This window comes from Planococcus citri, chromosome 5, assembly GCF_950023065.1.
Source record: "Planococcus citri chromosome 5, ihPlaCitr1.1, whole genome shotgun sequence".
Classification (NCBI taxonomy): Eukaryota; Metazoa; Arthropoda; class Insecta; order Hemiptera; family Pseudococcidae; genus Planococcus; species Planococcus citri.
Window position 1 is genome coordinate 30,291,116 of NC_088681.1, and position 19,558 is coordinate 30,310,673.

Sequence of the window (19,558 nt, forward strand, 5' to 3'; positions counted from 1 at the left end):
TGTATTTTGAGAATACTTAAATCAAACGAAACCGACCTTTTTTAGTAATTTTTTTACTAGAAACATTTTTATCGGAGCCAACGTGAATTATTTTAAACTTTTCGGGATCAATTTCCTGTTTTTCCGAAACCTTTGGAAACATGTTCTGTAATTTGTGTAAAATTTGTATGAAAATCAATTGTAGACTCGATTCCTTCACTCTAAAATTTCCTTTTTAGGTACATACAATCATCCCCCTCCATTCAAAAAACACAAAAAGATACAAAATTTCAAAAAAAAATTTCCAACATGAAGAAATCTAAGTAGATAATGCACCAGTTGATTTTATTTTTATTTGGAGTGGAACATTCAGGAGAAAAGTGAGAGGAGAGAACATGAAAATCTCATTTTTTTTTTCAAGTTTCATATAGCAAAAAATACATTTTTGACCAGTGCGACAACTTTAAGTAAATTTTTCCATTTATCTCATTTTTCAGAAAAACTTGAAAAATACAATTTTCTAGTTCTCATTTGCCACAAATGCCCCTGTAAAAGGGCGCAAAAAAGATAAGAAGAAATGTAAGGAAAACGAGTTCAGCTATATGGTAAAAAACAAATGAACTGTGTAAGTACATTATATATGAAAATTCATTTCGATCGGAATTTCTTCACGAATATTAAACTTTATTTCTAGAACATGAAAAAATTGTAACTTTTTCTTTCTCCACGACCTAAATAAAATTATTTTTGGAAAATTTACCAATACAGGTAGGTAGGTAGGTAGGTATACTTGTTTTGAGACTTTTTTAAAATTTTAAAATAGACCCTCGTGAAGCAGCTAGGCAGTCAGACACGGACCAAAAAATTTCAAATTTTTATCATCTTTTTGAGAACATTTGAAGCGTGCACCAAAAGAACCAGATAAGTCAAAAATTTTCAAAAATGTTTTTAAGGCCAAATTAAATTCATACCTACTGAGGAGTAAAAAAGTGTAAGTATAAGTAGTCCATTTAGATTTTGAAAAAATCCGATTTTTTTGTTGTAAAAATGACCATTCCAAAGTAGAGCAGAGGAGAGAAATGATCCGAGACCAAATCTTTAGTAAGTTATAATCGATTTTCATCAAATCCAAGTTGTTACTAACTTTTTGGTTTTGATTGATTTTTTCACGAAAAGGTTGACTAAAAAAATCTAACTATACAGTAGGTATGACCCGAAAGTAGTGCTCGATGGCTTTTATTTCCAAGTGGAATTCGATAACTGGCTGCGAATAAATGAACCAGTTTCAAAATTCGATCAGCGAAAATGGTTCAATTTTTCACGCTCTACAACTTTTGTTTCAAGCTTTTTTCTCTATCTTCAATTTTTAGATAATTGTCAAAAACTGGCTGCTAAATGCGAACCAATGAACCGGTTTCAAAATGTGATTGAACAGACTTGTGTAATTTTTTACGCCCTACAACTTTTGTTCCATGCTTTTTTCTCGATCTTCAATTTTTAGGTAATTTTTGATAACTGGTTGCAAATTAATGAACCGGTTTCAAAATCCGATCAGCGAAAATGGTTCAAATTTTCACGCTCCAAGTACAACTTTTGTTTCAAGCTTTTTTCTCTATCTCCAATTTTTAAATGTTTGTCAAAAACTGGTTGCTAAATGCGAACCAATGAACCGGTTTCAAAATGTGATTGGACAGAATTGTGTAATTTTTCACGCTCTATGTACCTACAACATTTTTGTTTCGAGCTTTTTTCTTCATCTACAATTTTTGGGTATTTTCTGTTAACTGGTGGCAAATTTATGAATCGGTTTCAAAAAATTCATATTAGGTAAGTATCACGTTTTTGTCGCCTTAGTGTATAAAATACATTACGCCAATAAAAACCAGTTTGAATTTTTTGACCAACCCGGTTTTTCAATTTGTGGACACCCTGTACTTGGGCCATCGCTTTTGAAAGCCCTTATTTTTCCCTACTCAACGCCGCTTCATTCATTTCACTAGCTCTTTCCACTTACAATCAATAAAACACACCGAGCACTACTTTTGTGTCATAAGTACTGTATAATGTATAGTACCTTATTACGTAATAACACATGACTCAACCCTCAAACGACAATTGATGTAAAAAAATACATCATGTTGTGGAAAATTTTTTCTTTTCAACGTGATGTAAAAAATTACATCAAGTTGTCGTTAAGGACATTGTTTATGCAGGGTTAAAATCACTTTCTTTTTTTGTTTTTATTTTGTTTTCCAAGTAAGTAAGTCACATGACGATATCGCACCGTGGAAACTTCCAAATACGACTTTACCGATCGTAAAAAAAGTATGATTCACGATAAACTGAAAAAATTTTCAATAAAACTACAACTTGGATGTCAAGGTTATGCTAGCTTTTCCTTCGAAAAGGTGACAAACATCCTTTCCAAGCGATAGGTAATTTTTGAGTCAGCCAATTTTTCTTATCGTGGGTAACGATTCTTTTTTCATGTTGTTGATAAACATTGTTGCGTAATAATTTTTCGAACTGTCAATGCTTGGTAATATACTGCACATCTTATCGTCGAAAAGTAAAGTCACTTCCCTTGCCACTTGGCATTTTTGAATATATTTTGGTAATTTTGGATTGAGTGAAACGTTAATTTACGCGTTGAATAATTATTTTGTGTCGACAAATTGCCTATTTTCCAAGATGAATCGTTGGATAGCTCTGATAGCTCTTTTATCGGTGTTTATTGATTTTATTGTGGCCGGACCGATTGGATTTTTCTACACCGCAGCAGGTTTAACCATAACTGAATTCTTTATCGCAACCACTTCACCCGTTGGCCCTTTCATCGCTGCATCCTTGTTCCCTATTTTCATTGGAATTGTAACCATTGTAGGAACATTATGCCCTTGTTGAAAATGATGAAGGTACCAGAACTTACTTTTGAATCAATAATGCTGTTTAAAAAAAACTATATCTAATTTTCTACAGATGTTACATTCATTTTGAAGATTTTTTTAATTCAGTTTAACACGATTGTTATCAATATGACGAAATGTTTAGAACGAAATAGAATTAAACCTAATATCGATAAAAAAAAATGTAAAAAAAACTGAATTTTAATAGAAAAAATAAATTGCATTATATTATACTGTTGCCATAAATTTTGTTCATTTGTACGATGTTTCTAATCAACGAATTCGAGTCAGCTAAATCTTATTTATGTATGTATCTGCTTACATAGCCTTTTTGAGAAAATACACGAAAAGTCATACCTATTTGGTTGGATTTCTAGAGATACGCAGAATTAATGTATAAACGAGAAGCACCTAGTATCACCCAGTCAAATGTTTTTAGTGAAATCGGAATGTGAAATTTCTTCAAAATGCTATTTTCATAAAACATTAAAATTTTAAAAGTAAATTCAAGCGTGTATCATTCTCGAATTTTTAAACCTCGTACTTTACGCATACAAAAAAAAATGGAACTAAAGCTGAAGCATAAGAAATATGGGGGTATGACAGAAGGCTGCTAGTATCCTAAACATTAGCAAATTTGAAGTCCAAATAAAAAAATTAAAAAAAAACAACTTTCTGCTTAAATAATAAGTATAGGCCAAGAGTAACGAGTTTTCTTTTTTTCTTCAAAAAGTTGATATAAAAAATTCATAGTTCAGAAACAGGTTTTAAGCTTTCAATGGAAGTTACCGTGTGAGTCCCTCTCTCCTCTTCCCATTAACAGAAAGAAAACAAGAAGAAACCCTGAAAAATTCGTGATTTATACCGAACGAGAAATACATACTTACAAGAATATTTTGAAAATTCATAAAACGAAAAATTGATATAATTTCATAATTTTTGTTGCAAGAAATAGTTTTATTGGAGTCTACGTGAATTATTTTAATTTTTGCGGAGGTAATTTTCCTTTTTTCAGAGACCTTTTGGGAACATGGTTCTGTAATATGTGTAAAATTTCTACAAAAACCACCTGTAAAGTCGAGTTCTTCACTCTAAAATTTCCTCTCTAGGTAGAGGAAACATAAACAAAAATTTTTTCCAGCATGAAGAAATCCAAGTTGACGTATGAGAGATTTCCCGAATCTCCACCAAGACTTGATACAATCAAAAATAATTTTTCCTATATTTCTTTGCAAGGTGCTCACATTTTTACCCCAAAAAATATCAATCACATTTTTTTTTTTTTGAAATGGAACATGCAAGAGAAAGGTGAGAGGAGAGAACATTAAAATCGATTTTTTTTCAAGTTTCAAATAGCGAATAAAAATACGTTAGCAGTGTTCGTACTTTGGGTAAATTTTTCCATTTAGTTCATTTTTCAGAAAAACTTGAAAAATAAAAATTTTCTCGTTCTCATACATCACAAATGCCTTTGTAAAAGGTTGCAAAAAAGATAAGAAGAGATCTGTGGGAAACGAGCTTTTGGGTAAAAAACGAATGAACTACGTAAGTAAGTTCCTATATTAAAAATCATTTCTATCGCCCCATCGGAATTTCTTTACAAACATTAAACAAAACTATTTCTAGAACATGAAAAAATACAGTTTTTTCCTTCCCATCACCTCAATAAAATTAGGTAGATCTAGGTACCTTCGGAAGAAAAATTTTTTTCGAGACTTTTTTAAAATTTTGAAATAGACTTTTGTGGAGGAGGAAGTCAAGACACAGTCCAAAAATCTAAAATTTTCATCATCTTTTTGAGAACATTTGATAACAATTTTTTGCTAAACTTCGTCAAATAATTATAGCAATTTGAGCATGTGTTCATTTAAACATTGTTATTTTTTTCACACCTGGTTGCACCCAAATCCAAAAAAAAGGGCTCATGTTTTATGAAGCACTATGTACTTATTTGTATTTGGTTAAATTCTTCGTCTACATTGATGAATGTGACGACGTTGGATTAAAAAAAATCCTCATCACACGTACACGAAGGCTTACGTACATCTGTCATTCGAAACACAATGAACGTTGATTTTTACCTGCTGTACAAACAATCTTGCTTAATACTCGACAAACTTTTATAAAAAAAATATTCTCCTAAATATCCTATCCTAATACGCAGGTTAAATAGATAGGTAGGCGTAAATTGGGGAGGTCATTAAACTTGAATTTTTCAATGAATAATTCATCGACGACGTTGAGATGAGTGAGCTTAAGTTATGCCGATGATGCGGTTTATTTTATCAGCCCGAGAATGTCAATAAAATAATAATAAACGTCAAACATGTGCTTTCTCTTTAACAAAACTATTTCTCGAAGAATATTCGGTTTTAGAGTTGCTCAAAAAGCGTTTATTACGATTCGGAAAACCTTTGATGATAATTGTACCGTAACCGTGGTGTAGATAATACGATTCGTATTCGGAATTTTCGAGTCGTTTAGTACCTACTTTCTCAAGTTGTCAAATATTTCCATAATAATTCGCGTTCTCTGGCATGTACATCTACATACATGAGCATAAGTGCAGCTTATTTGTAAGAGCCTAATGACCTGTATTTTATCTTTCTCTCTTCCTCTTTTTTTTCCTCATTCAATTTGTAAAATTATCCTTTCACTCTACGGTGGTTGAGTTTTGAAAATTTTCGAGAGCGAAAATGGGTAATTTTTCATTAAATTTTACCTCTCGTGCGTCCAAAAAACTTACGGTCGAGTTCGAGAAAATGGCAAAACTTCAAAATACGTCTTTTGCTCGCCAACGGGTCGCCACGCCGCCTCGACTGTGTGTTAATTTCGAACAAAATATAGTCGAGCCTATTTTCATGATCCGTCGTCCAGACAGGTGAAGATACGCATAGAATGAAACAGAATACAGAAAGAGAATCAGAGAATAAGAGAAAAAAACACACTATTTCGAATAAAATAAACACCGACTAGAGAGAATAAAAACGTTGAAAAAACTATGACATTGGATGAGTGCCCAAAATCCAAAACTGACTCATATATGTATGCATCGCGTACGATAATATACGGACACAATACAAGATGTACCAAGTGTACACCGTGTACATGTATGTCAGGGATGAAACGAGCACATTTTCATCTCTATTACCAGGCTGTCTATTTATTTTACAAAAATGCGTGAAATTTGGCCGAAAATTACTTCGCAGCACACCTGTACAAAGTAGGTAGGTATGTAAACCATACACGCCACGTCAGCTTTTAAAATTCGTATCATTTGTACGAAACTAGACTAGGTAGCTATTTACCTTATACTTATAATTTGGATGAACAAACCCACCACACGTGTTCCCTCGGGTGCTATATTAAAAAGGGAAAAATTGCGTAAGTACATGTTAGAGGTAGGTACTTGGTATGTATAGTAATTTTGCTCTTGGATCGTTTATTCTACGCGTAATTGTCGACAAAAACCAGTGAAAGCTTTGCACTTCACTTTAGTCTCTAGAACACGAGATAAAAATTATCAACACAAAAACTCTTTCGGTGTTGTTTTCACTTTAACTGCTCTCTTGTATCATTAAATTAAAATTTAGGGTGTATTTTCATTAAATGGAGCGAATATGGCCCCAGTACCTTGTCTAAAAATATGGCTTTATCTGGACAAATCGCAGGTATGTAGTGTTTTATTTATTTTTTGGTAATGTGGGTAGCAGCGAAATGGTCTGGATTGTGGTTTCCATCCTGAAATGAGGAAATTACTGAAATACCTACATTTTTAAAACATATTTTTCTACCACCATAAATTGCAGATTTTTTGAAACCTCAGAACAGCAACAAATTTTCAGAGTTATGGTCGGGAAACTAAAAGCACGAAGTCGCAGACAAATTGTCTTCGCAATTATAGAAATCACAAAGGAGGGGTGGAGAGGAAAGAATAAAGATCTGAAAAAACAACATGTTATTTCACGAGGTTTTTAAGAATTCGCATTAAAAAATTTAAAAACTTCGACAAACTGATAATTTTTTGGCCAACAGGGGAAGAATGGTTTGTAAAAAACTTCTGACCGAATTCAAAAGACTTAAGAAGTAAGGTATAAAGGCAGCAGCAAAGGAGTAAAATATTTCGGAAAAAATCAACAATACTGTTTTACGTGTCTTAGGTAAAAGTATAAATATTATTAGATGTTGAATTTTATTTTTCAATTTCTGGAGGATTTATGAAAATTTATGAGATCCATTTTCTATAAAAAAAAATATCAAGTGGTGGAAAGCTGAAATTTGGTTTAATTTTGATCTCCTTGAATCAACTGGCTGTGGTTTTGAGCCATTTTGAAGCCTTCGACAGATTATTAGATTTTCAGTGTTGAGAAAATCATAAAAAGGAACGAAATGAAATTCAGCATTTTTTCAATACAGGAAAATCCAAAAATTTGTTATTGGCTTTAAAAGAGCTCCAAATCATAAACCAATTTAATTCAGCTTCCTGTCCAAATTTTATTAAATTTTAATTTTTTTGTAGAAATTGGCTCAAATGGTTTTTAAAAATTCGCAAAAAATTCAAAAATGAAATTCAGCTCTTAAAATTTAGTCTAGTGGTATGCTGTTGAATGCACTTTTGACTTTTTTGGGCAATCCAAAAAAAATGACTGACAGCAGAGAAATATGTATTTTTTTGTTTTTTTTTTTTGTTCGTAGATGTAGAAAAGAGGAAGGAAGAGAGGAGAGTGGGTGGTGGCCAATAAAATCAAACTTATAAGCTAAAAAATTTACAGACAAAATTCTAAAATTTCACGAGTTATCTAAAATTTTGGAGATAACCACAAATTCCCTCAAATGCCAAAAGTCAGAATTTCTCATTTTTTCACAAAAATTATCAATCATAGAATCAAAATAAAATTTAGCATTTTTTCAACACTCAGGCAAATTTAAAAATTTGCCATGCATCGGCTCTAAAAAAAAACGAAATCATAAATCAAATTTTGGCTCTCTGTCCCAATTTTTCTGGATTTTCATTTTTTGTAGAAACTATTGATCCAAATTTGAATAATTTTCAAAAATTCATCAGAAATTCAAAAATGAAATTCAGCCCACAAAATTTGTTCTAGTGATGTAATGTTCAACTGCTATCGATTTTTTTTGTGTGATCCAAAAAAAATGACTGCGGGTTGAAATGGTATTTTGTAGAATTGCCTCGAATTTAAAAAGAAGGAAGTAGAGCAGCGAGATGTTTAAGATTTAGCAGGGTCTCGAAGAAAAAAAAACAAAAAAAAAACAGTTTGATTGGAATCGATCTACTAAAAAAACGAGGAGAGAAGGGAAGGGATTCAAAAAAATCACTTATTTTTATGCACTTTATCATGACTGAAATTTTCATCAATTCAACTCATTCAAAATAAGATCTGATTTTACTTGCTTTTTCAACTGAAAAGAAAATTACACCCTTTTTTCCTGCTGAAAATTAAATTTCAGTTAATTTTTACAATTTTTCCACTCAGAAAGGAATTTATTCTGGATTCAGTGAATTGAACGTGATTTTTCCCCATTCTTAGTACAATGATCAGTGAGTACCTAAATTAAATTTTTTCCTATTTAAAATGAAAAAATATTTCATTAAAACTTAAAATAAAATTTTTCCAATGTTTTGTTCGAAATGAAATTTTTATTCAATTTTTCGAATTGACGTATAGTGATACTTTTTGTTTTTCAACTCAAAAACAAATTTTTCCAATATTTGCCACTCAAAAAAAATGTTTTCCAATTTTTCCAAAATTGTTTTCAACTCCCCCTTCCCCCCTTTCTTCAAAAAAGTCCTAAAATAGAAAATTGTAATTTTTTCAAAAAAAAAATGTGAGACGAAAATTGTACGACTTTTCTTTATAAATTCTGGATGCTTCTATTTTTGTTAGAATATTTTAATCGTATGTACGTATGTTGTGTAAAAAAATTCCTAAAAATGGAGACTATTGAAGAATTAAACTGATGGAGAGGGAGGATGAGGATGATGGAAATTTTTTCCATCTTCCTTTGGCTCATTCTTCCCTCCACATCATTACAGGAAAAAAGGCAAATCACTCTATCCCATATTATAATCTACAATAATATTCAGCTTCTGAAGCTTGCAATTTCATCTCACGTTAACAGCCTATTAAAATTTGTTGAATTCACCCAAAATTTCAAATAATTATTTGTTGGCATATCAATGCATTTTATTACGTAATGAAAAATATAACTCAATTTGCCTGGTGGCCAGATTTCCCAAAGTATGTACTTGACAAGTTGAATTTTTTGCTATCGATGACTCTGCGTTCGAGCAAACCCACAACTGTTCTTCGTCAGCTTGAATTGTTCGATATTCTAAGTTTTTAACACAAATGAGATCTCTTACGAAACGAAATTACGAGGATGACTGGACCCTCTTTTCTTTCTCATTTACCCTGTCACATCAAAATAAAAATCACAGAAGCCTCTGGATAAACTCACAAGCTAGATACTTTTTCATCTTGCACCAAAAAACGTGAAATCGCGAGAGTAATTTTTCTTTCACAAGAAAGTTGATCAATGAGAAGAACCGAACAGAGGGGGAGAAGGGAGAAGAGATCACCTAACCATCTGACCTGCATAATATTCCAAATAGTAAGCACCGTGTATATTTTCTGCTACATCTACATTCAATATCGAGCTTTGGACTGAAAGACACACATGTCGATAGGGTGGGTGTCTTGCCAGGGCGTAGGATGTCGTTAGGCCGGATACCGCTTTGCTCAGCGAAGCCGTCAGCGTCACATTTTGCATCAGACATGAAAAATCTTGTCCCATATCAGGTGTAACTATGTATAAAACAATGTGTAGGAGGCGAGCGGTATGCTCCGTCAATAAATACCTACCTGGCTATAGTCGACTCAACCTAAACTTAAACCTATACACAATAGGAAAAATATGGTAGCAATGTATAAACTGCGAATGAGTGGGTTGGTTGCCTGTTGGAGTTGCAATGACGAGTGTTGCGGTGTTGAAAAAAATTTCATACAGCGAATTCATAAACGTGTGTGTGTCTTCCATTTATGGATTTTGTACATAAACACAAACAAACACACTGGCATATTATACATAGATGATCGTATATATGTTACCTACGTTTCGCATACCGACCATCTCGTGATGATGCAAGCAATATTTCTATAATACGTTCCGATTTCCGTTTATCATGCGTTTCATTAATACAAAATAGACACGCGAAAAATAGGATAGAAAAACGTGACTTTTTAGCCTATGCGAGCGATTATTTATACGTATCGAACTATTTTTTATGTTGCAGATTCAGCTAAAACCAAGTTGTTATGTCGTCCAGGTACCATACGTCGACGGTGACATCGAATTATAACACAAATAGCGATAATAGACTAGGTAAGGGATACTTTCAGCTTCGCTTTTGATACAAAATGTAGAAATATTTTAAATATTTGTTATATTTTTTTCATTTCTCGTGACGATATTCATATATTATCCTGCTTTCCAGATGAATTATTGGAAGATTTACAAAGCACCGTAGCCACAAGGCCTATGGTAAATGGTACAACGTCGTCATCGTCGTCGTATCGAGATGGATCCACCGGATACAGAGAAACCTTCAAATCGGTCCAAACACAAAGTACAGGAAAACCTGCAGAGTCTTCTAGGGAATATCAATTCGAATATTTGAATCCGTCGAATAACACGTGTGTTGTACCAGAACGTCCGAAAAGTCCGTTCTACGATAAAGTACGCGTGAGATATTTTTTAAATGTGGCATTGTATTTTTTGAAACGAAATTCCGTTCAATAATTTTGATTTTTTTTCCACAGGAAAACATTGATTCCATTCCAGGGAAAAATGTCGGTTCTTATAAGACCGTTTCTTATCATTATAATACCAAGAAAACTGAAAATCAAAGTTAGTACCTGAACCTATCAATTACATGTACCGAATCTAGGTAGCTTACTTTGATCAATTTTTGTAATTTTGTCGTTATTTTCTCATCTGATCAAAAGCTATAGCAATATTCTTCATTTTTATTTTTTTATAAATTTGAAAAATTGAGATTCACTGTTGAAAATGTTATTTCTCTGCTGTTTTTTCATTTTTTTTAAAATGAGGAGTTGCGATAAGGCCACTTTTTGGGCCCATGCAGTTATCGACTCAATCACTCTTAAAATAAATGACCACTTTTTGGGTTCCAGGGGTTCCCAAAGTTGTGAATAAAAAAAGAATTTTAGGAACCACTGAGTATTATTTTCAAAAACTTTTTTATTTTTAGCGTAAATATCTATTTTAACTTTATAAACATCATGCGAGGTGATTTTTTCTATTTTTCGAGGGGGGGGGTTAATTTTTGGACAATTTTGGAACCACCATTGTGAACCTACCCCTTTGAGGCCTTTGAACCCCGCTAAAAAGCTTTCTACAGTTTATTAGTATCTCAAAGACCTCCATCCTATGTATCAAATTTTGAGCTCAATAAAATTTTCCACTGGTACTCAAAAAAGTCCAATTTTCCAAATTTTCGTAATTTCAATATTTTGGGAACCCTTGGAAAAACAGAAATCTGCGATTTGCGTCAAATGTAATGTTTTAAGGTATATATTCGATTCGATTATCTAGATGAAAAAGTTTAATTAAACTCCTTAGCTCCCTGTACATATTCGTAATTTTGAAAGCTTTTTTAGAGCCCACACTTTAGTTACCCCTAAAAAAAAAGCGTTTATGCGTATCTATTTTTTCAAATAAATTGAAGAATTTACATTTGAAACACATTAGAAAGTGATCGATAAATTTTCATTTGATTTTTCCTACAACTTTCAAAATTTAGCTATTTTGGGTCAAATTCTGAGATTTTAAGTCGTTGAAATCGTGAAAACGTGATTTTAATGTTTTTTCGAAGAGTTTATTCGCAACTTTGGGAACCCCTGGAGCCCAAAAAATGGTCATTTTGGGTCAACTAACCACGGATTCGTATTTGAGACATTTATTGCAACATTTTAAGAGTGGTCCCAAAAAATGGCCTTTATCGCAACTCCTCATTTGTCCTCAAGACTTCGACTCAGTTTAGCATTTGAGAAAATTGGCTTCCACTTTTATATCATAAATCGATTTAAAATTTGGCTCCTTCAATGAGTATGCCATGAATACTCAAATTTTAACTTGCTAAATTCGATTTTTCGATATGACAGTGCAAAAATTTGAAAACCTATTCTAGTGTAAAAATCGACACATCCAAATCGGTTGAAACCATTTTCGAGCAAATCAAAAGTTTCCAGCGAAAAATTAACATTTCTCTGGCGCTCTCGGATTACTCATAAGAAAAGTTAATTTTCACGGGGTTTACCCCCCCCCCCTCCCCTAATCCTAATTTGTCACCTTGGGAGGCAAAAGAAATGGAGGAAAAGGAAGGTCACTAATTTTATCTAGGTTTGAAATTTAACTTCATAATTTTAATTTTTCGTTTTGTATTCCAGCAAATCCAGTGACAGAAAAATCCGGAGTAAAATTCAGGCAAAACATCAACGAATTAGATACCCTATTGGATGATCTGAACCACACTCAAAAAATGGAATTATCTAGTAAGTAAGTTAACTTTCTATCGTTTATCGATTTCAGCTAGATCATTGAATTCCGAATATCTAATCAATTACGTGAAATTTCAGCCTCAAATCACAGTAATCGATTGAAAGGATACGATTCAGGATTCCTGTAAGTTTCATCTATCTGTCATTGTGTAGGTCAATTTCTTTATAATATTTTAATAATTTTTTTTCCTTCAGGGAACCATTGGACAGCAGCACTCCTCAAAAAGGACACGTGTCACGTTTCGAAGAACGTACCTTCGAAGAACAAAAATATGGTTCGAACGGCGTCGCTCCTCCGGTCAGAAGTCACGAGGTGAAAAAAGAAGTCTTTTATAATGGCGAACCAATTGAGAGATACCACAATAAATATTCGAATAACGACTCGACGAAAGACTTACTTTACACGGGAGGTAGCCTTAGACACAGAGAACCCTCGCCAGGCAGACAATTACAAGAAGTTTACCATTACGAGACTAGAAGCTCTTCAACCAGTAAGCAAAGTTCACATAATTTAAGTTACAAAATATTCAATTTATTTTACAACACCTACTCTTTTTCTTGTGTTAACAGAAAAAAGCGCCGACCCTTCGCCTCAACGATCGATATCGAGAAACTACAATTACGAATCAGATGTAACCGATAACGCCATTTCTTATCCTTACGACTACAATAGATCACCTTCCCCAGCCAGATCGATCCACAATTACAGCAGTAACACCGTCAAAGAAAGCACAACTCATAGATCACCTTCGCCAGCCAGATCGTACTATTCGACAACTTCTACTGTGCGAAGCAACACCACTCCTCAACCGATCACAAGGAATTTATACTCTTCATCGAAAACCATCCAGGAGACCAGCCGCCGAGAAACTCAGCGATCCCCTTCGACCCCACCTCCCCATCGTTCCCCTTCACCAGTATCGTTCGCTCAGCCACCAGATCCACCATTGGAGACTTCGGTCAAAAGTTACAATTTCGAACGTAATATTCGACCTCAGTCGCCGAATTTGAAACAGAAATTCAGCCCTTCTGATCCTAGTCGCGATGCTATTCCTGGTCATACGGTAATTACGCGTAATTACAAATACTCCAGTCAGCAGACCCAGAGGTCGAAGTATCCGCAGGATGATTACACGTATAGGCCGGAGCCGACACCGGCTTATACGTATACGAGACCTTTCCCTTCACCTTCCCCGCCACCTGAAGTCAGAGAGCAAAGACCACCGAAACATATCGATGAGTTGATGGCTTCATTTTCTGATACTGAAGTAAGTGTTCATTTTTCTTTATTTTGGTAACAAAAATTTGTAAAAAAAAATCAGAAATTTCTCCATGAGGAAAAATAAATTTTGGTGAAAAACGGAGGATCTTGGGAAAAATGTGAAAAAGAATAAAATTGTAGAGCATGAATCTGAAAGACTTTTTGAGATATTTTGAGAAAAAATTGAAAAGTTTAATTTTTATTGAACGATTTCTTAAATTAGGAGTTTACATTTGGGACACCCTGTACATTATGAATAAAATTTTCACCTATCCATTTATGTTGAAATATTTAATTATCACAAAATTATTGTCCACAGCACCGTCAAGAAGTTTTCAATCGTTTCCATACCACTCGTTCTTCGACCAATCGATGCCTCACACCAGGGCCCGAAAAAATAGTACAAGTCAAAAAGCCTTCACCTCCATCAACTCCGACTGACAAAGCCGAAACTCAAAAACTAACCGAATACAGAAAAGAAAAAGTAAACGGAGTTGCTGGTCCTCCAGTGTACTATCCTCCTGGACCATTATTCACGAAAAAAGAAGAATCTGCTGCGATGCACCAGGTCAGTGCCTTTCTAGTACATGCATCAGTTCGATATTTTTTTCCCCATTTTATTTCATATTTTTTATGTTATTTTTTCAACAGTGTGAAGCAGGCGGAGGAATGAAAGCTAGAAGGAAGGCCAAATACGAGTACAAAAGTGGTAGCAAAATGAGAGAAGACTCCGACGTGAAAAAGACAATCGTGCCGATGTGTTGTCCTGTCTGCTGCGCTTTGCCTTGCGCCATTATGTAATTTTTCAATTTTGAAGATTTCCCTCCAGAAATATTTAATTTTTTATGTTTCATCTTATAATCGAAAATTCGAAATTAGTACGTGAAGAGTAGTTGTGGAGCGAGGGAGGGAGGGAGGGAGGGAGATAGGGAAGATATTGAAAAAATGAAAGTACACATAATTAAAATCAAATTTCCATGTTACCAAGAAAATCTGCTAATTTTTATTCACTGCGAAAGAACATTTTCTAGACCTACATTTATCTGTATTTATATTTATATTGTACTTAATTTGAACTTTATAAAAATACACCTTCGAGTATTTATTTATTTTACGTTGAGAAATTTTGTTTATTTGAAATTAATTATGTGAATAATTTTTATTTAATCATTCATCTATTCATTAAAAAAAATTGTAACAATACAAATAAGATTTTTTGTAACATTGTAATTGTTATTCTGTTAAAATAAAAAATTTAATTTTAATCGTTTGAATTTCAATTTTTAAAAAAATAAAAACTGCTTATTTGTGAGAAAAAAGACTGAAAAAAATTATTCACTTTCTCTCAAAAATGGGCTTTGAAAAATCCAATTTGCAAAAATTATTACGATTAAAAAAAAAATAAAATCATCGACTTGAAAAATTAAGTACTTATTTTTTCGAAATGAAAAATCCAGATCTACTTTATTGCAAAAATCATCAATAACTTTTCAAATCAATTTCTACAAAAAATACAATTTTCCAAAATATTGAAATCCAGCAACAATAAATTGCTCTTTTGCTAAAAAAATCAATTCATTAAAAAATTTACAAAATAGTTTTGAGATACTTGATCCTCTCACGAATTATTCCATTTATGTGCATATTATTCAATTAAAAATACCCCATTTTCCTCGAAGAATCAACTCTTTGAAAAAATGAATAAATAATTTTCAGTAAGGTATGTACATGCTTAATCCTCCCTAAAAATGACTGCACTTATTTTCTAATTTGTTCATCTAAACTGACTTGTGTTTCTAAAAATTAAAAATTGTCTTGTCAGACACAAAAAGAACGCCCCAGCAAAATAATCACCATTTTGTTATTAGGCATTTGCATTTTTTTTTTTTTTTTTTAAATTGACATAATTATGTACTTACAAGGTTATAAGAGATTCAAAAATTAATAATTCAAATTTATTATCTTCGTATAAATTGAAAAATGGGATCTCAACACATAAGAGGCACAATGCTCTCACAAGTTTGGATTTTGGTTAAAATTCAAAACAATTTCAAAAGTAAAGAGGCATATCGATAATTACTAAGTAATTTGAAGGAACCGAGTTCAAGGTATTGGTTAATTTTTTTAGCCCGACCTCTTGAGTTTCCTTTCTCTCTCTCCAGTGTCCTTAAATAAGGTCAAAATAGGTACAAAAAAAAATGAAAATCATATCTGGCACTTTGATTGTATAATTGGACGTGATTTTAAAATTGCAAAAAAAAAATGCATGTTTAAAATTCAATAAGTTGGTAATTTTTTGGATGTGAAATTGATACATACAATTAATGAGAGAACTTTCGGTGATTTTATTTTTGAAAATTCTAAGAAATTGAAAACTATCATTTTTTGACCACATGCACATATCGAAAAAATGTTGTATTGAATGAAAAGTCTTGATTAATTCCAAAAAATGAGCATTTTTGAGAGAAAATCTTTTTAAAAATCTGTTTGTTTACCAAGTTGAATTCTGTTCAAAATTGCATGAATTTTCTAGCTAAAAATTAAACAAATTGTGTGATTTTACGAAATTTTACCATTAAAAAATTGTCTTTTATAAAATCCACGTTTAAAAATATTAATATTTTTTCAACAAAAAAAAAAGTAAGTAAAGAAGTTGGAGGCTGGGTAGTTTTTTTTTTTTTGAAAAACGATTATTAAAAAACTTTACCTTTCAATGAAAACATAACTTTTTACAGTGTACGAGGTTGAAATTTTTTTTTTTAAATTACGTTCTTGGAAGAATTAATCCGGAATCCTCAACACAAATATATTCTCTGTGAAATAGCTTCATCTATTGTCTCAAAAGATCTACAAAATGAATAGCAATATGACCTTATCTTGAACACAATCTCCTTCGCATATAAACAAACCATCAAAATTGCAATATTATCCACGATTTTTTTTCAAATAAAAAAAAAAAAAACATTTCAATTTCACACAAAAAATTGTCGCAGACGACAAAAACATACGAATACGTCTCATTTTTCTTGTACAATTAAAATCGTATTCATCATTCGTTACACTATTCACGTCACATTAATCTCATTACAATTAGCTATACCTACTATGGAAAGACTAAACAACAAATAATGGAATTGCCTTCAGACTTCAGCTATCCGTCGTAATCGTAATAAAAACCACCTCGGTCAATTCTTCAGATAAAGCCTGGGCAAGTAATTATTCCGCTTGATTGAAATTTAAGCAAACTCCGTTCTCAAACGCACATGACTAAAAAAAAGGCACGCGTTTCTGTAATTATTTATTCGTCGCTACGTGGCAACCAAATCAATGAAATTCCCTTACAAGATTCGAATCTAACGCAATGCATCGGTCTGAGAATTTTTTTAAAACAACAAACAACCAGACCAAGTTGTGTATCTTTCGACTAGTTCGTTCGATGGGAAACTTACAAGATCATAAATGAAACAACAGACCGCCAACGAAAATACTCGTGGTAAGTAAACATATCCTATGTACATTACAGTAGCTCGCACATACGTTCAAATTATATTCCAAGCATAAATATCCATTTACACAGACGCCGATCTACAAGTGAACCTCATTTGTAAACGATATTTCATTCAGAGAAAGCCTCAAACACCCTGCGTGCAACGCGTAGTACCCGGATTTTCGGTGCAATCGTATCAAAAAAATGTCACTGTCGATTCGCCGCCAAAAGCCATGGTGAAAAAATCGTGTATCGGGAAGACGTTATTTCGAATGTATTACAACAGAGGAGACATACCAGTTTGTATGGAATTTCGAAACCGAAATAAAATAGCTTGGAAGGTGAGCAGAGGTAGAGCAGGGTATACCAATTACACCGCATAATACCATCGTTAAAATCGTCCATAGTATAAAAGTCACAAAGCAATAAACATTAAGCGAGTATTTATGAGCTCGAGAGGATTTTAATTCTCGACCTAGATTTTCGGATTGATGCGAGTAATCCTACGTACGAATTAAAATCCCCCGTAACCAGCTCTATGAGTTTCTATGTATAATATTATATTTTTAGGTAGATATCGACGGTATCGATTATCGACATTATTTACCCATATTTTTCGACGGATTACGCGAGATCGAACATCCTTATAAAATACTCGCTAGGCAAGGTATCAAAGACATGCTGGAGCATGGAAAAACTAAACTTTTACCTGTGATACCACAAATTATTATACCTATCAAAAGTAAGTAGAAATGCATCGGCTAAAATACAGCAAATTAAAAAATCGTATATGTAACTCGAGCCATTATTCATACAGAAGCTTTAAATACTAGAAATATAGACATTATTTGCTGCACGTTGAAAATTCTCCAGCAACTGGTCACCTCTGCAGACATGATAGGTGAAACTTTAGTACCTTATTACCGACAAATCTTACCAGTGCTGAACATTTATAAAGATACAAATAGTAAGTATCGTACCTATATGTGACAAGAGAGGTACGCGGATGGTAATTATTACAAAAAGCAGTATTGTTTTTTCATCTGTCATTATAGTATTCGATTTCATCTCAGATTTAATAACCTGTTCCAGCAAACGTGGGAGATGATATCGATTACAGTCAACAGAAAGAACAAAACGTAGGAGACGCTGTACAAGAGACTTTGCAAATATTAGAAAGGTACGGAGGACAAGATGCGTTTATAAATATCAAATACATTATTCCAACGTACGAATCTTGCATCTTGCATTGAGAACTACGTCATCAAATTACCAATAAAATTTAATAATATATATTGTTTTAAAATATCACACACCACTTTCATTTTTTTTCTGCTAAAAAAGAAACAAAAAAAGAACGTTGGTTGGAATGCAAACACTCTTTCAAAACCATTTATGAGCACAGAGAGCTAAAATACTTAACGAGAATTCAAGTCAAAAAGCAAAACTTTGAAAACTTTAGCAAAAATCAGCTCATCCCATAAAAGGTAATCATGTGTCAAAAAAACAACATTTTCCCGCAATTTCTGAAGAAGTGCGAGACTTTTTGGAATTTTTTACAAAAAAACACCACTTTTTAGCCAATTTGCTGAAAAACGATTTTTTTTTTCATTTTTGAAAAAGCAAAACTTTGACAAATTTTCGCAAAAGGAGGGCTTTTTGGCCCAATATTTTAAAAAAAGTTAAAACTTTTCAAAGTTATGAAATTTTTAACAAATTGAGCTAAAAAAGAGCGAGAATTTTCGACAATTTCAGCAAAAAAATAGAAAAATGGTAGATAAATATTGACAGAAAAAATGTAATTTTTCGTAATTTTAATGAAAAAAGCGAAACTTTTGAACAATTTGGGGAAAAATAAGACTTTTTGGAATTCTCTGCAAAAAACGTATTATAGATTTTTCAAACTTGTTGTTTTGCTAAAAAACAGAGATTTATGGGTAATTTTTGAAAAAAGTAGGTACATTTTTTTCCAGCAATGTTCCCAAACAGCGATAATTTTTCGTGAATTTTTTGGCAAAAAGGAAGAATTTGACAATTTAGCCGAAAAGCAGGACTTCCTGGTAAATTATTGGGGAAAAATTATGCTTCTTCCAAATTTCCGTCAAACAAGCGAGACTTGGAAAACTTGGGGGAAAAATTGGGCCTTTTGGAGTCTCCCGAAAAAAGAGCAATCTTCCGCCATTTTTTTAAAAAGCGTAAATTTTTACAATTTTTGAGAAAGCGAAAATGTTTGACAAGTTTTTGGCCAAAAAAGCGAGACTTGGAGACAATTTTTGGAAAAAAGCAAAATTTTTTCGAAGCTTTTTCCAAACGAAAAATCTTA

The 19,558-nt window shown here is 32.7% G+C and overlaps 3 protein-coding genes across 3 annotated transcripts in view; 2 read left to right on the forward strand and 1 right to left on the reverse strand.

Annotated features, from left to right (window-relative positions):
- The window catches only part of LOC135849094 (serine/arginine repetitive matrix protein 1-like), a 36,207-nt gene extending 21,194 nt beyond the window's left edge, over positions 1-15,013 (forward strand). The window contains exons 2-10 of the mRNA XM_065369287.1: positions 10,201-10,289; positions 10,402-10,643; positions 10,727-10,814; positions 12,377-12,481; positions 12,566-12,611; positions 12,683-12,978; positions 13,058-13,755; positions 14,068-14,316; positions 14,400-15,013. Of these exons, the coding sequence (XP_065225359.1) occupies positions 10,223-10,289; positions 10,402-10,643; positions 10,727-10,814; positions 12,377-12,481; positions 12,566-12,611; positions 12,683-12,978; positions 13,058-13,755; positions 14,068-14,316; positions 14,400-14,549 (1,941 nt within the window). The 5' untranslated portion in view covers positions 10,201-10,222 and the 3' untranslated portion in view covers positions 14,550-15,013. The remainder of the gene's footprint in view (positions 1-10,200; positions 10,290-10,401; positions 10,644-10,726; positions 10,815-12,376; positions 12,482-12,565; positions 12,612-12,682; positions 12,979-13,057; positions 13,756-14,067; positions 14,317-14,399) is intronic.
- LOC135848746 (myogenesis-regulating glycosidase) overlaps positions 1-19,558 on the reverse strand; it is a 70,568-nt gene that overhangs the window by 50,458 nt on the left and 552 nt on the right. The window lies entirely within an intron of this gene.
- LOC135848748 (parkin coregulated gene protein homolog) lies at positions 16,789-18,504 on the forward strand. The gene is made up of 5 exons (XM_065368734.1): positions 16,789-17,241; positions 17,326-17,576; positions 17,806-17,977; positions 18,053-18,202; positions 18,328-18,504. Exons 1-5 carry the CDS (start codon positions 17,208-17,210, stop codon positions 18,486-18,488), a joined length of 768 nt encoding a protein of 255 aa, XP_065224806.1. The 5' UTR covers positions 16,789-17,207; the 3' UTR covers positions 18,489-18,504.

Excerpts from the sequence above, each read along its gene's own strand:
- LOC135848748 (XM_065368734.1), top strand. The coding sequence starts at position 17,208 with ATGAAACAACAGACCGCCAACGAAAATACTCGTG. Across the intron at positions 17,577-17,805 it reads GAAATAAAATAGCTTGGAAG|GTAGATATCGACGGTATCGA; the intron begins GTGAGCAGAGGT and ends TTATATTTTTAG. Across the intron at positions 17,978-18,052 it reads AATTATTATACCTATCAAAA|AAGCTTTAAATACTAGAAAT; the intron begins GTAAGTAGAAAT and ends TTATTCATACAG.